The 14860-nt window shown below is 40.6% G+C and overlaps 1 protein-coding gene across 1 annotated transcript in view; it reads left to right on the top strand.

Moving 5' to 3' along the window:
* Positions 1-14860, top strand: part of LOC122799703 (A disintegrin and metalloproteinase with thrombospondin motifs 2-like) — a 2689413-nt gene that overhangs the window by 2534484 nt on the left and 140069 nt on the right. Inside the window, exon 17 of the mRNA XM_044068936.1 lies at positions 15-174. Within this exon, the coding sequence (XP_043924871.1) occupies positions 15-174 (160 nt within the window). The remainder of the gene's footprint in view (positions 1-14; positions 175-14860) is intronic.

Raw genomic sequence — 14860 nt, 5'->3', positions numbered from 1 at the left:
TTTTTTCCCCTAAGGTTATTGCTCGTGGTGCTGGTAAAATCACATTGTCCTACAAATACATGATCCATGATGATTCCTTGAATGTAGGCGGAAGCAATCTTATACCAGATGGTTCTGCATCATATGAGTGGGCACTGAAGAAATGGTCCCAGTGTTCTAAACCCTGTGGGGAAGGTAAGTATAACACTGGACACATAATATTATTAGTACAACAGTATCCATGCTCCAGCAGACAATGAATGGAAACATATGTTTGCGTGGTAGCTTTGACTGGAGCTTATAGTGTTTTAAGTAACTAGTAACAAAGTAGCCAAATGTCATATATTTTAATGTAGTATTTATCTCTAATGTGTTCTTTTTATTTTATATTGACTATATCTATGACAAAATTCTACAATTAATTACTGGTTTCTATAACATTTCTTGTAATTCATAAGCCTAACCAGCCTAGTACAATATTCAGATCTAGTACAAGACTTCACAGGTACCTGTCTAAGGCCTTTTGATAGCTAAGAGGTCCCATGATCCATACCAGAGGCAACATTTTCCCTTGTCAGTTTGGTCTTTAAGCTTCTTCTGCAAGAGCCATAAATGGAGTCCCAGTCTGGTAAACAAAAGTAATGAATGTGCGTTACCCCACTTTAGCCATCACACGCCAAACAACAGCTGCTCCACTCTTTAATGCCACTTTATCCATCACAAGCCAAGCAATAACTTACCTGCTGCTGGAATATTACCCATGTATTCCTTTATCCATGCTCTTTAAGGCTACCCTACCTGACTCAGTTTGAAAACTCTCTCTCTCTCTGTCTGCAGAAGGTTGGAGCCCCCATATCAGCTTATCACCCTTGGAAATGAGTTCAAGACCTGGTGCAAAGAGTCGGCCATATCATCCATTCTTCAGGTCTAGTAGCATTTATACTAGGAGTGTAAAAAAATAAAGCCAGAGATTAGAGATAACCAAAAATCACATGAATCTGACCAACACCCACCTGCCAGTATTAAATGAAGTTTTCTGTGGGGGGTTGCATAATTTTACTGATGCACAACTATGGTTACTAAGTTCCATGACTGTGCGTTGGAAACTGTGTTACAAATTATAGTCATCTCCCTGGAATTTTGCATCAAAACAGATGAAAAATGACCACTGCACAACTCTATCTGACTGAGTTGGCTGTATTAACTCTCAATGCAACGAACAGGAAATGAAGTTTTCCACATATGGGTAGCTTATTTTGTTTCTTTTCCTTTGTTTCTGATGAGGCAGCTCAAAAAATCCATTTATTGTCCATAATTTACTACACTGGTAGAAAATGAGGAATGTTCTGCTGTTTGAGAACTATTCTTTGATGTCTACCTCGTCATCTGAGATTGGTCACTCTTCCCATTTCACTCTGAGCTGTACAGATATCTAGATTCAGGAAATCCTTCACATAAAAATGTTTCTTTAGTAACTGTAAATGAGGATATTGCTGGCTTTGGTATTATTATTTTTATGTAATTTCTAGTAGAAAGCATGTTTAAAATGAAACTGCTGCGTAAGTTGGAACATTCCACTTTGGAAATACTGGATTTTTTTTTGTTGTTAAATGGCAGGCTAGTGCAATGGATTAAGGCTACAAACTTTGAACAATCTGCTTCTATTGGCTGTGGGTTTCATTCTCCCAGGCTGCATTTGCCCACTGTGTGACCTTCGCCAAGTCACTTACCCACATAGTGCTCTGGGCCACTTGCGAAACTGCACTAGCCTTCTCAGTGGTCCTTTGGACTTTGTTTCTGGTCACTAATTATGAGCCTAATTTTTTCAAAGATTGATGCCCAGTTGATGGAGTAGTTGCTTTCACCTGGGTATAGCTGAGTCTCTTTTGGGTAGTTTGCAGCTAGTTTCTGGTGGACAAATGTGTTGGTTGTGGCAAAATCAGAGTGTTTTTCCTCCTTAATCCTTGTACACAGTAAGTTTTCTAAACTTCCGCTTCGTTGCATCGCTGCGCTGATCTCTTTAACTAGAGCACAGAAATCCATTTAATCTTTCATTCAGCACTCATTTCTGGTTTTTCATGAACGTATTTTATTTAATCTACACCTTGTTCCTCTCTTCCTAATATGTGTAATTTTCTGACGATTTCAGATTTACTGTTGAAACATATTACGGTAAAATGGATTTTCCATAAGAAAATGCATGTTCAGTCTTACATTGTGATCTTTCTTTGTTAACGATGCAAAGACTTAAAATTGTCCCTGATGGAGGCCAAGTTCTTGAGGTAAGATGTTGAGAGCTACCTTTGCCCCTTTTTCTGGTATTCAGGTGTTTTGTTTGGCATTTCTTTGGTGAGTGAACCATAGTACACCATACACAGCCTCTTTTTTAATACATGATGGTGACCCAAACACACATTTAGCTACAGAGATTGTGACCTTACACATTTCATGGAATTGCTCACTCAGTGCATTTTGGTTACTTTGTTCAATGGCTCATTTAATTGGTATGTGTCAACAAGGCTTCCAGCGGGAATCAAGTAGGAATGTCAATTGGTTTTGGTGCTGCTAAAGCTCCATTTGGGTCAAATTGATCACCTGTGAGTGAAGAAATTATTGTAAATACAACCACAGGTACTATTAATTTTAATATTATTGCCCAACCTCGTACTCTGGAACAGAATACTGGTTTAAGAGTGGGATGTAATGATTTTAACTTAGCAATCTGGGTATCTGTGAGTTTTTCTGTCTGCACTACTGAAACCCTGAACAATAAAGGTGATGGTTTCTTGACCTTACAAGAAGCCATCTTAGAGAAAAAAACTGTATAAGCTGCATGGTTTGTAACTTGATGACAGTTATCGCACCAAGATTCTAAGACTGAAAATTGTCCAGCAGGAGTTATATTGTTTAAAGTTCCCAAATGGCATTAATAGAGATTCTGCACTTAGTGACGAATTTGTGAAAATGTACTATAGAAATGGCTTTGAGCTGATGCGCTTGTTGTTCAAGCATAATTAGGGTGACACTGATTAAGTTTATAGTTTGAACAAAAAGATTGCATATGATTTGTTGTTTAATATGAATCAAAACCAACATGATAACACATCGACAAAGAATGTAAAGTTAGAAAAATAGAAAAAAATAAGAAGCTTTCCAGGGATGTTAAGTAATATGAATCTTTCACAGCATATTTGGTTAAGTAATATGAAAAGTACCAACACAGCCGTGGTTCGTACAAGATCCATTGACAAATCAAAAGGATATTAATAAATATGAATCTATGAATGTGTGGAAAAAAGTGATAGTGATTGTGGTTCTAATTCTGTTTTAGATTACCCTTTGGAATTCCCTCCACCTCGCAGGTCTGAGAGATTCCCGGGGGGGGGGTGTACTCCAGACAAACAATGATGTACAACAAGGGACAGAGAAGAGTTTTACAACATTTTGTGCATTATTAAATTAGTTTACAAGTACATTACGTGTGTTGTTTGGCTGCAAACACCTCCTGCATACTTGTTTTTTATTAATTTACCTTTAACCTCTTCATTTACCTTCTCAACACAAGCAGCTACATAGGTACAGACTCTGGAAACATCTCAGATCTCCTTTAGACCTTGGTGATTAACCTTTTTTTTTAGTCCGCTGATAAATATAAGTCCTTTTCAAAGTTACAATTTTTCATTTAAGCACTACACTTTTTTTGCTTTGATTGTTGGTCTGCCATTGCACACTGGGTGTTTACAAATAAATAAAATTTCACAAGCCTTGTAGCAAAAGTAGTGTAGATTTTCAACAAAAGATTGCTGTTCTGTGGCGCTGTAGAATACAAAGGCTAATCCATACACATACCTCTTCTCCAATATGTCACTAACTTTTTAACAGACAAAAATTACAGAGCAATCATTTAGCAGGAGTAGCTCTGTATTCACTCCTTAATCCCTGCGGCCCATTTGTTATATTTTTTGACATTTGATTACCGGGAAAGTGCGGCTGGTTAGAAGCCCATTTAAAGTTGAGACCAGGGGAGAAAAGTTCCATATCATTACAAAACATTTTAAGAATAATAGTGTTATAATCTTAAAAAATAAAACAAAAACATCTGCAGTTTAAATAATTCTAACAATTTAAGATAATATAAAAAAAATGGTTAAGAAATGATACAATGTATGATAATCATTTAATATTTAGAGAAATTTTAGACAGTTTGTAGAGAAATTAAAAGTAAGTTAGTCTAATACAAACAGAAAATGTAATATAAAGTGAGGGGAAAAATGTGGTTATGGTAAATTTAGAGAGAATTCAGGGAAGAGAATTTCATAGACGTACGGAAGTAACTGAAGAAGGAAGAGTAAGGAGGTATAAGGAATGAAAAGGTACTTGTTCACATTTAAGGATGTAGTTTAACCTGGTTTTATTTATTTATTTATTTATTTATTTTACATTTGTTGACCGGGTTAGTCTGTCTGAGCTTGTGGCTCATTTTCAGCAGAGACCCGGGGAGAAAAGCTCCACAGTAAAGATACAATGAAATGTCAGAATACAATTGTTGGGTAGTACACTAAGTAACCATACATTTTAAAGAATTTTACATACTCAAGCATACAAGCAATTCAGGGCTTGAAATTACAAGATATTTGTACATACTTGTGAAGGTAAAGAGGTGATTGAAGAGAGATGGGGAATTATAGGGAGGGATAGGACTTAAGGCCTCTAGGGAGAGGTTTTGATCAAGAACAGAGGCATATTTTAGCTAGGAAGTCTTTCAGAGTGGTTTGGAAAGATAGGCGGGAGGGTACTGACCTGATGAATAGAGGCAAGGAGTTCCAGGCCTTAGCAACCTTGTACTAGTACAGACAACGCCCAGCAGATTTACTAGATTTGCAGACTAAATATACTTTCGATTAACACCTACAGCTTGGACATCCCCCAGGAAATCCCAACTGGACTCACTTTCCTTGAACTTAACTGTCTGGTTCTTCTAATTGTACTAACAACCTGTCATCAGGGTTTCCCATATCAGGTGGTTTATATCATTATTTCTTCTCAGAATCCATCTACACAGAAGATATAGAGAGAAAAAAGAGCTTTTTTTCTGGTCAGTTATGGTGATCCCAATTAAGTAGTTATTCAGCGCGAGCTTCAGCCATCTTTCTGAGTACTGGTATCATTCTGGGCTAGCCTATCCACTACAGGCTTTAACTGCTCCTTGCAAAGTTTGAATGCCTGCAGTTAGCAATTTTCTTGCTGGATAAGACACTGTAACTTTAGTACTCCTAAACAATTGTAAAGTATTCCTTAGAAACATTTCCCTCTTAGAACTCCATTATGGGAACTAGTTACTCAAAGGTTCATAGGTTCACAGGTGTGTACTAGGCTAATGGCCCTGGAGCCTTTACAAGCCTAGCCCATAGGATTACCCTGACATCGTGCCACCCGACCTTAATTCCCAGTGCCTCTGTCGAGTAGAGGCACTGGAGTGATCCCCGGGGTGATTTTCTATTTCCCATCGACTCATCAAGGTTTCTCTTGAAGAGGGCCGGTGAGGTGCTCTGTTTGACATGTATGGGAAGTCTATTCCATAGCATGGGCAGTCTCTGGGTTATGAATCTGTCCCTCCAGTATGTTCTGTTGATTGTGGTAATGAGGTTCAGGTCTCTGGAGCGTGTGTTGTGGAGGGATTGTGATTTCTTTAGATGTAGCATTTCTAACAGAGCTGGATCAGACATGGCTTTGTATGTCAAGCAGAGATCACCTCTAAGTAGGCGATATGAGAAGTGGAATTTTTTGAGTCTGTCCATATAGGACAAGTGTTTAAGGCCTAGGAACCTCTTTGTGAGGTACTGTTACAGCCTCTCCAGTTGTCGCAGGTGTTTAGTGAGGTACATGCCAAATGGGGCATTGTACTCAATTATTGGCCTAATGAGGGAAGAGTAGAGGGAGACAATGACCTCTTTCTTCCTGGATGCAAAACCTTTAGTAATGAGATGCGCCAATAGAAGGACTTTCTGACCACAGTGGCAATGTGATGGTCAAAAGAGAGGCTGCTGTCAACCTGTGCTCCCAGATCTCTTATAACACCTGTGTTCAGTGGACTGCCATCAATGTGGTAATTCATGGGAACCTTCTTTTTCCCAAAGGGGATGATGACACATTTTTTGGCATTGAGCTTAAGGCCATGGTTCTGACACCAGTCGTTGGTCTCAGTGAGGCCTTTCTGTAGGATGTCAGCATTACTTGGGGAGTTAATAATAGCTCCCAACTTGAAATCGCCTGTGAACTTTGTCAGACAGAGACCCTTTGTGTTGGCCTGGACTTCAGAGAAGTAGATACCAAACAGGAGTGGACTCCTTCTAATATTTACTTTATATCTGGCTAGCATCTGCATCAGCTTCCTAAACAAATTTGCAACTACTAACTGTCATTAAAAGGTGTCCACTTCATCATTATAAAAAGGATTTAAAACTGGTAAGTATCTCAAACTTGCCATTAAGAAATGTAAGGCCAACTATGATCTTAGGATTGCAATTAATTCCAAACATGACCCTAAGGCTTTCTTCAGCTATATTACAAAGATTAGAAGTAGCCTGCAATTCTGTACTGAACCTGTCTCAAATGTTACCTCCTTCTCTGACCCCACAGACATTGTTAATATTTTTGCAGACAAATTCTCTTCCAACTTCCTTCCACCCACCCTCCCCTCTTTCCCTCCATTTCCTGTCACACTTCCCTTCATGAGATCAGTAGCACAGCTAGAGTGGAATGAAGGGGCAACTTCCCTCGGTGCAAAGTGTCCAGATGGGGCGTGATCAGCTAGTCCTGATCGCTCTTTAATGCAATACCAGCTTTTAAAAGCCAGTATTGTATCTGCAGTAAAATCTGGCACTGTAGCGCTCCATGCCAGAGCCATGGCCTCAAGCTAAACGCCAAAAAGTGTATAGTCATCCCCTTTGGCAAAAACAAAGTGCCCACAAATTACCACATAGGTGGTAATCCATTAAGTACAGAAGAAGTAATTAGGGACCTGGGGACCCCAGTTGATAGCAATCTCTCATTTGACAACCATGTGGCCAAAGTGGTTAGAAAAACATTTTATATAGCCCACCTAATCATGAAGGGATTCACATCTAGATCAGGGGAGGTCATCGTGCCTCTTTACTCATCCCTCATCAGGCCCATAATTGAGTACAATGCCCCTTTTGGGATGTACCTTACCAGACACCTGCAGCAACTGGAAAGACCCCAAAAGTACCTCACCAAGAGGATCAAAGGGCTCAAACAGATGCCATATGCTGCCCGGTTAAAGAAACTCCAGCTCTACTCAGTGGCATACCGCCTGTTCAGAGGCGATCTGTGCCTGACGTATAAAGCCATGTCCAACCCAGAATTAATGGACATGCTGCACCTCAGAAAATCCAAATCCCATCGAGCTACACGCTCGAGAGACTTGAACCTCAGCACTGAAATAAATAGGACATGCTGGAGGGACAGATTCATAACCCAGAGGCTCCCTTCACTCTGGAATAAAATCCCAGTCCAGGTTAGGCAGAGTCCCTCATTGACTCTCTTCAAGAGGAGTCTTGATGAGTGGATGGGAGATCACAGGTTTACCCCGGATATCACTTCTGTGTCACTGTTAGACAGAGGCACAGTATACTAACCTCGAAAAAGGGCATAGCAAAATAAATTTAAAATGGGTGGTGAAAGCCAAACACATTCTGGCTAGGCTTATAAATGCCCTAGGGCAGATAGCCTAGTATGAACCTATGAACCTATGAACCTATGAACCTATGTGTGGTCTGAACTGTAACAACTGCAGTAAAGAGATGGTCTGCATAGCACATGTTACCTACACCATATATACTTTTTGTGAAGAACCTCTGTGGACGCACCAATTGTTGCATATACCTGGACTGGTACGTATCAAAGGGGCATTTTATTCTATGATTGTCTATTGATAGCCAAGTACAATGCAACAATGACATCCTTGGACCTAGATGCTATACCTTTGCTTATAAGCTGTGCTACATAAAAATACTTCCTTACAATGTTAGATGATGCATGATGGCCAAAGGCCAAGTGACTGTCTACATGTGTTCCCAAATTCCTGTGGTGTATTATCAATGTGGCAATTTATGGGGAAGGTCATCTTTCCAAAATAAACTATTATGCACTTCCTGCCATTGAAATTTAGACTGCAATAAGGGCACTAATTATTAGTGTCAGGCCTTCTTGGAAGAAATTTGTGTCTTGGGGAGATTCAGTGACTGCACCAAGTTAGCTATTGTCTGTGAACTTGATCAGCCAGAGGCCTTTCACACTAGCCTTGACTTCAGAGAAGTAGAAGTCAAAAAGGAACACACCCAGGACTGAGCCAAGAACTCCACTAGTGACTGGCCTTTTTGTAGAGGTAGACTCCACTTTCTTGACTTCCTGAGCCCTATCTGTTAGCCAGCTGGCTATCCATAAGATCATAGGAGGTTACTAGGCTATCAACCCAGAGGTCATTTTAAGCCTAACCATTTCATCTGAGTGTAATACCATAGGTACTCTAGTCAATAACAAGGATTGTATATAGTAATGACTGCCCATGTCCAGGAGGGTTGTGGGCACTATCCCTGGTATGAGTTTATGGTGCCCAATCCACTCATCCAGGTTCCTTTTCAGCTTTGATATAACACACAAAAAGGCCAGCACCAGGGAATGAAGCAGAATAATGCAAAGATAGAAACAAAAATGTTTATTGGAACCAGACCGGTTTCAGCTTATAGCTTTCCTTTTCAGCTTTGTCATAGAGGTGCTGTGCTTCACATGAAATGGCAGCCTATTCCAAAGACGTGTCAGTCACTGAGAGAGAAATCTGTACCTCTAGCACATCCTATTCAAGTCACAGGCCATATTTAGGTCCCTGGACCAAGTAGCCCTAGCTTTGTTTGATTTATGGATGTGCAGCAAATTCATTAGATCTGGGTCTGAGATTGCTCTGTAAGCCAGGCATAAGTCTCCCCTAAGAAGTTTGTATGATACTGAGTATAGTGACAGGGACTTTAGTTGGTCTGTGTAAGGCACATGCTGGAGTCCCTTAATCTTAGAAAGCTCTGAGTTCTCTCTAATTGCTGCAGATGCTTTGTACTGTACATGCTGAAAGGGGCGATATACTCAATTATGGGCCTGATTAGTGATGAATATAAAGGGGTTATAACCCCCTTTACTCTAGAGGCGATGCCTTTCCTAATCAAGTATGCTATGTAGAAAGCCTTCCTACTACAGTAGACACATAGTGGTCAAAGTTAAGGTCGCAGTGTACATGTGATCCCAGATATCTTACTAGTTCGGAGGTACATAAAGTATTGTTGTTAATTTGATAGTGTGAAGGGACATTGTTTTTACCAAAGGAAATGATGATGCATTTTTTTGCACTCAGTTTGAGACCATGACTACGACACCAGTTGCTGGTCTGCTTAAGATCCTCTTGAAAATATACTGACATAATTTGGGGATTCAGTAATTGCACTCAGTTTGTAGTCATCTGCAAACTTGGTCAACCACAACCCTTAGGGGATTTGACATGTTGTCTTATTTGTCTGTTGAGGCTGAGGAGGTGCTTTTCCATTGTTGAGGCCTCACCTTAATTTTCGTAGACAGAATCTTTTTGCATCTGTCGTAAATTTGTTGATGCTGGATATCCACCAGGGTGGCCTTTTTTTTTACTTGCGGTTCTGGCTTTGATTGTTTCTGGAACACCTGAGTCTTTACACTTACAGAAGTGATTGTACAGGCCTTTAATGTAAGCTTTGGTGTAGTTATCGCTTCCAGCTGGTGGTGGGGCTTGGAATGCATTTATATCTTCCCCTAGGAGGGTATAGTTTGCTTTGGTGAAGTTTTTTAGTCTGACTTCGCGCTTTATGAGTTCTGGTGTTAGTGCCAGTTCAAAGGCAACTGATTTGTGCTGATATTTAACTAATGAGGGTCCGACAGTTGTAGTAGTGCATCTGTTTGTCATGTCAGTGAGGACCAGATCTAGTATGTCTGTTCCTCTTGTCGGGGTATGAACAATTTGTTCCAGGGCATTCAGCTAACAAAGTCAAGGAACTTTTGTGCTAGCGAGTTACGGCTAGCATAGATTTCCCAGTTGATGGTGGGATAATTGAAATCCCCCATGATCAGAGTGTTTGGCAATATTTGGATTGACTCCAGTTTGGTCAAGTAGGTGTCATGAGGATCATGATCCATGGAGGGAGATCTAGCACTAGCTATGACTTGAATGTGGATCTTACCCACAGTAATCTGAACTTGGAATAACTCCATGGAGTTGTCCAGTCTATGTAGCCAGAAGGTGAATTTTTCTCTAATACCACCTCCTTTGGTTCTCACACATTCGTTTTGCAGTCTGAAGGTGTGAAAGGCATTGTAGCCTTGCAAGGCCAAGGTATTCTCTGAGGCCTTGAACCAGGTTTCTGTGACTGCACAGACATCTACATCCTCCAGTGATAGAAGTGCTTCAAGGGTGTGCAGTTTTAGGTTTAAGCTCCTAGCATTTAGCAGCATAACCCTTATTTTTTTATGGTTGGCAATTTTAAAGTTGACAATTTTGTTTTTGAGACCTTTCCTAAAAAAGGCATTATGGTGGAGACAAGAGCCTTTGCCAGCAGCTGAAAGCCTAGTGGTGCCAGGTGCAAACTGTCTCTGGTAAAGCAGCAAGGTTTGTTGACCATGTCATCCCAGGTTGACAGAAACTGGATTTCCTTTGAATGACACCACAATCTAAGCCAATTATTGAAATATAGCAAGTTACATAGGGGGTTATATCTAATTTAGTGAATTTTTCTGCAATGCCTTAGGGGGATAGTGTGTTGAATGCTTTGGCCAGGTCACATTTAGCCCTCATTCACTGCTCTCTTGACTTTTTCGAAGAAGTCCACCAGGATGAGTAGGCACAACTTGCCCTTGATGAAATCAACTTGAGTTGCATCCAGAGTGAAGGTTTCCTTTGTTGACATTTATCAAAGCCATGATTATTCTTTCTATGGCTTTCCATATAGGACTAGTCAGATTTATGGGGCTGTAGTTACCGGGTCCATGGATGGTTCACCTTGTGTAGAGCAGTGACAGCTGCAGTCCTCCATTCACTTGGCATGAAGCATGTCTGGAGCCTATAGTTAAGTAGTGGCTCAAGTAGGCCTGATAGGCTATGTATCATGCTATTTAGGAGGCAACCAGAGATATTATCAGGACCCATCAATGCAGTTTTTTTGGCCTTGGAGTGTGCTATGAGGACCTCTTGGTGCATAATGTTTAGAAGTATTTCTTGAGTGGTGTCTCGGGGTAAGGGTAGGGTAAAATTAAAGCTAAATTTATTGACCAGTAGGTTTAAAATGGCCTCTGGCTCAGTATAGGTGGCTCCATTTTACAATTAGTTGGCATATTGTTGTGTATTTTTTTATTTTATTTATTTTATTTTACATTTGTTGATTGGGATAGTCTGACTGGATACATGTCCATTTTCAGCGGAGGCCCGGGGAGAAAAGCTCCAACATAGATGCATTGCCTTTGAGGTTGTGGACATAGCTGAAGAATGCACTATGACTGTCCAAAGTCTGGGGGGGGGGCTACGTAGTCCCTTCAACTGCTTATTTAGTTTAATAAAGACGTTCTTACCTTGATGGGTATTGCACTTCTGATTTTCAGACGTGACTTTCTTCCTTCTGTTGTACAACCTATTAATGCTGGGATTCCACCAGGCTTTGTTTTTTGAGTCTGGATTGGAACTGCAGTCTTTATGCAGGTGTAGATATGATTGTGATGTTTTTGTGAATGATTCTGCATAGGCAACTATGTTCCCTCAATTTGGAGGGGGATTTAAATTCTGCCAGGGTGTCACTTAAAAGTAGAAAGTTTGGCTTGGAATAATTCCTAACAATTCCAGGGTTAGTTGGTGTGACAGGCTTTATTTTTATTTTGAAGGATTCAGTTTTACAGTTGGCCTGACCACTGAGGACTTTGTACTTGGGGGGGGGCGAGCAACATTCTCCCATGTTGAATGTGAATTTGGTCAAGGATGTTTGCACCCCTGGTGTTCATGCTTACGAAATACAAGAATCTTTGGGCCAGCAAGTTTGGAGTTGTATATGATTCCAAGTTTATAGTGGGATATTTGAAGCACCCATGAGTATGCTGTTGGGTTGAATGGGGAGTGACTGCAATTCATTTAAGTACATAATGTGGGTTTCCTGGGTCATAGAGTGTAACTATAGCATGCAAAGATGTGATATGGGACTTTGCTTGTGGTAAGTTGTACACAAAGAAACTTAAGTGTGTCATATTGCTTGACCAGGTTTGAGGTGTGTTTGTTTTTAATATAAATTGGGACACCTTCACCTTTTCTCTCCTTCTGTGCAGTAGCTGATCAAAAAGTGCAAAAGCCATTTTAGTCCTGCACTGCCAGGTGCTCTTTGTGGCTTTACATCATGTGACTACACAGACATATATGTTCTCAAGGGTGAGGAGAACTTGCAGGGAATTCAGTTGCCTAAAAAAGGCACTATGGGGTGGAAAAGGTTTTAGCCAATATTCAAAAGCCTAAACGGGAAAGGTACAAACTAGCCCTGGAGAGTCATACTGGTACTTGTGTGCATGATGTGGCAGATCCCTGCCCCTGATAGACAACAGACCATGACCAGCTCCTTGCTCAACCTGGTGAGTGGGACATTGATGTCCCACACAATAAAGTCTCCTAGGATCAAGATATTGGATTGCGAGGTTGTCTGCCTTGTGGGTTTAAATAGTGAGGCACTGTGAAGTGTGTCATGGTGGGTGTTGAATCATGGTAGGTGTTTTATTATGCTGGATGTTGTCATGGTGGGTGTTCTATCATGTTGGGTGTTGTCATGGTGGGTGTTTTGTCATGGTGCATGTTGTATCATAGTGGGTGTTGTATCATGGTGAGTGTTGTGTCATAGTAAGTGTTGTATCATGGTGTGCATTGTGTCATGGTGGGTGTTGTGTCATGGTTCCTGCTGTCATGGTGGGTGCTGTGTCATGGTAGGTGTTGTATCATGGTGGGTGTTGCCATGGTGAGTGTTGTATCATGGTGGGTGTTGTGTCATGGTGGGAGTTGTATCATGGTGTAAGTTGTATCATGGTGGGTGTTATATCATGGTGGATGTTGTTTCATGGTGAGTGTTGTCTCATTGTGGGTGTTGTATCATGGTGGGTGTTATATCATGGATGAGTGTTGTATCATGGTGGGTGTTGTGTCATAGTGGGTGTTGCCATGGTGACTGTTGTATCATGGTGGGAGTTGTATCATGGTGGATGTTGTATCATGGTGGGTGTTGTGTCATGGTGAGTGTTGTGTCATGGTGGGTGTTTACAGATTACAACTGCACACGTAAGAGGAACCGCATTAATAATGCAAACGGAGGGCAGAGCAAGGGGCCAGTTCAAAGCACACAATCGTTCGTAGACCAGAGGCGCCAACCAGGGGAAGCTGATGGAGAACCCCACTGTACTTCATCTTTGGATGGGAACTACCAGCTAACAAACATACGGGACACACAGGTTGGCCATAATTTTGATATTTCTGTTTGGCTCAACAAAGAGTTAAGTTTAGACGAACGTTTATATAACAAAAATGAAAATGTTGAAAATAATGATCAAAGCGAAGAACTTTTAGTAGAAAAAACTGAAACAGTTTGACTCGAAATTATTTAAAGTTAAAAAAGTTAAAAAACTACAGTTAGAGGTTAACTACCTGAACAAATGTATTAAAGAGAAAGTGGTCCCTAAGGGTCTAAGGCACTGTATTTACCCAACTGGGTTAACGGAAGGTTCCCAGTTTTATAAGGAACTTGTAGACCTTTTTAATAAACAAGGTCTAGAACTTTTAACGGTGACGGTTAAACATTACGAAGTTTCAATTAAAGAGGTTACTGAAGAAACAAGAGTACTGGAAGGGGCTATTAAAACAGACAGTTTGTTTCCCCAGTACCAATACGATTTTAACAGGTCTTTTGTCACTATAGCCCATCAATTGGAAAAACTGAGAACAGGGAAGGTTGGTAAACTCCAGAGGGATTTAAAGGCATATAGAGATGGTTATGCATACCGAAAACCACCTGTTTCTCAGTACCAAAACAGCGTGAGGAGAGTGACACGAGGGTGTCACAACCAAATAGATGGTGAAGGGGAAACAATGGATAGGCGAACAAATGGCAGGAACATTCCAGTAATAAACCCAGAGGGAACTAATAGTTCCAGCTTTATAAACCAGGACTTACCTTTGGGGGTAAATGAGATGGTTAGTGAAAACACTGTGTACTTGGGTGCACGCCCTAAGTACACTGGTACCTTTAACCAAAACAACTGCGAGGACTCAAATGGATACAACCAACAACAACAGTCAAAAAACTACAAGGGGAGGGGGGGACCAGTGAGCAACTGGACACTGAACCCCCAATACCAACCACAAAGGAGGTACAACACTCGCAGCAACGTGAATTAGAACTTACCCCATACAACCTGGTTTTAAATAAAGAGGGTGACTTTACAATCTTTAACTATACTGCATTTACCCTTGAGCCTGAACTGGTGGAACTATTGGCAAAAGTTTTTACCTTTATTCCAACTGACAGATGCAACTTAGCGGAACTTCTTATTGACTTTAAACTATTTATCCGCAAATTAAATTTGACTGTGTTACTTGGTAACTCATCTTACAGTAACAACAAACTAAAAGTGGCTAGCACTTACAACCCACCGACACACCCTATTATTGGGCTTTTTGAACATTTATGTGAAAATGAGTTAAGGGAGGTAGTTTACAATTTTAACAGACAGACAATGGAAGGAAACATTACAACTAAAGAAAAACAATTGTTAACAT

The sequence above is a fragment of the Protopterus annectens genome, chromosome 4.part0 (genome assembly GCF_019279795.1).
Source record: "Protopterus annectens isolate FY-2018-M chromosome 4.part0, PAN1.0, whole genome shotgun sequence".
Classification (NCBI taxonomy): Eukaryota; Metazoa; Chordata; order Ceratodontiformes; family Protopteridae; genus Protopterus; species Protopterus annectens.
Note: the sequence above shows the minus strand (reverse complement) of the source record. Positions and strands in the feature narration are given on the sequence as shown.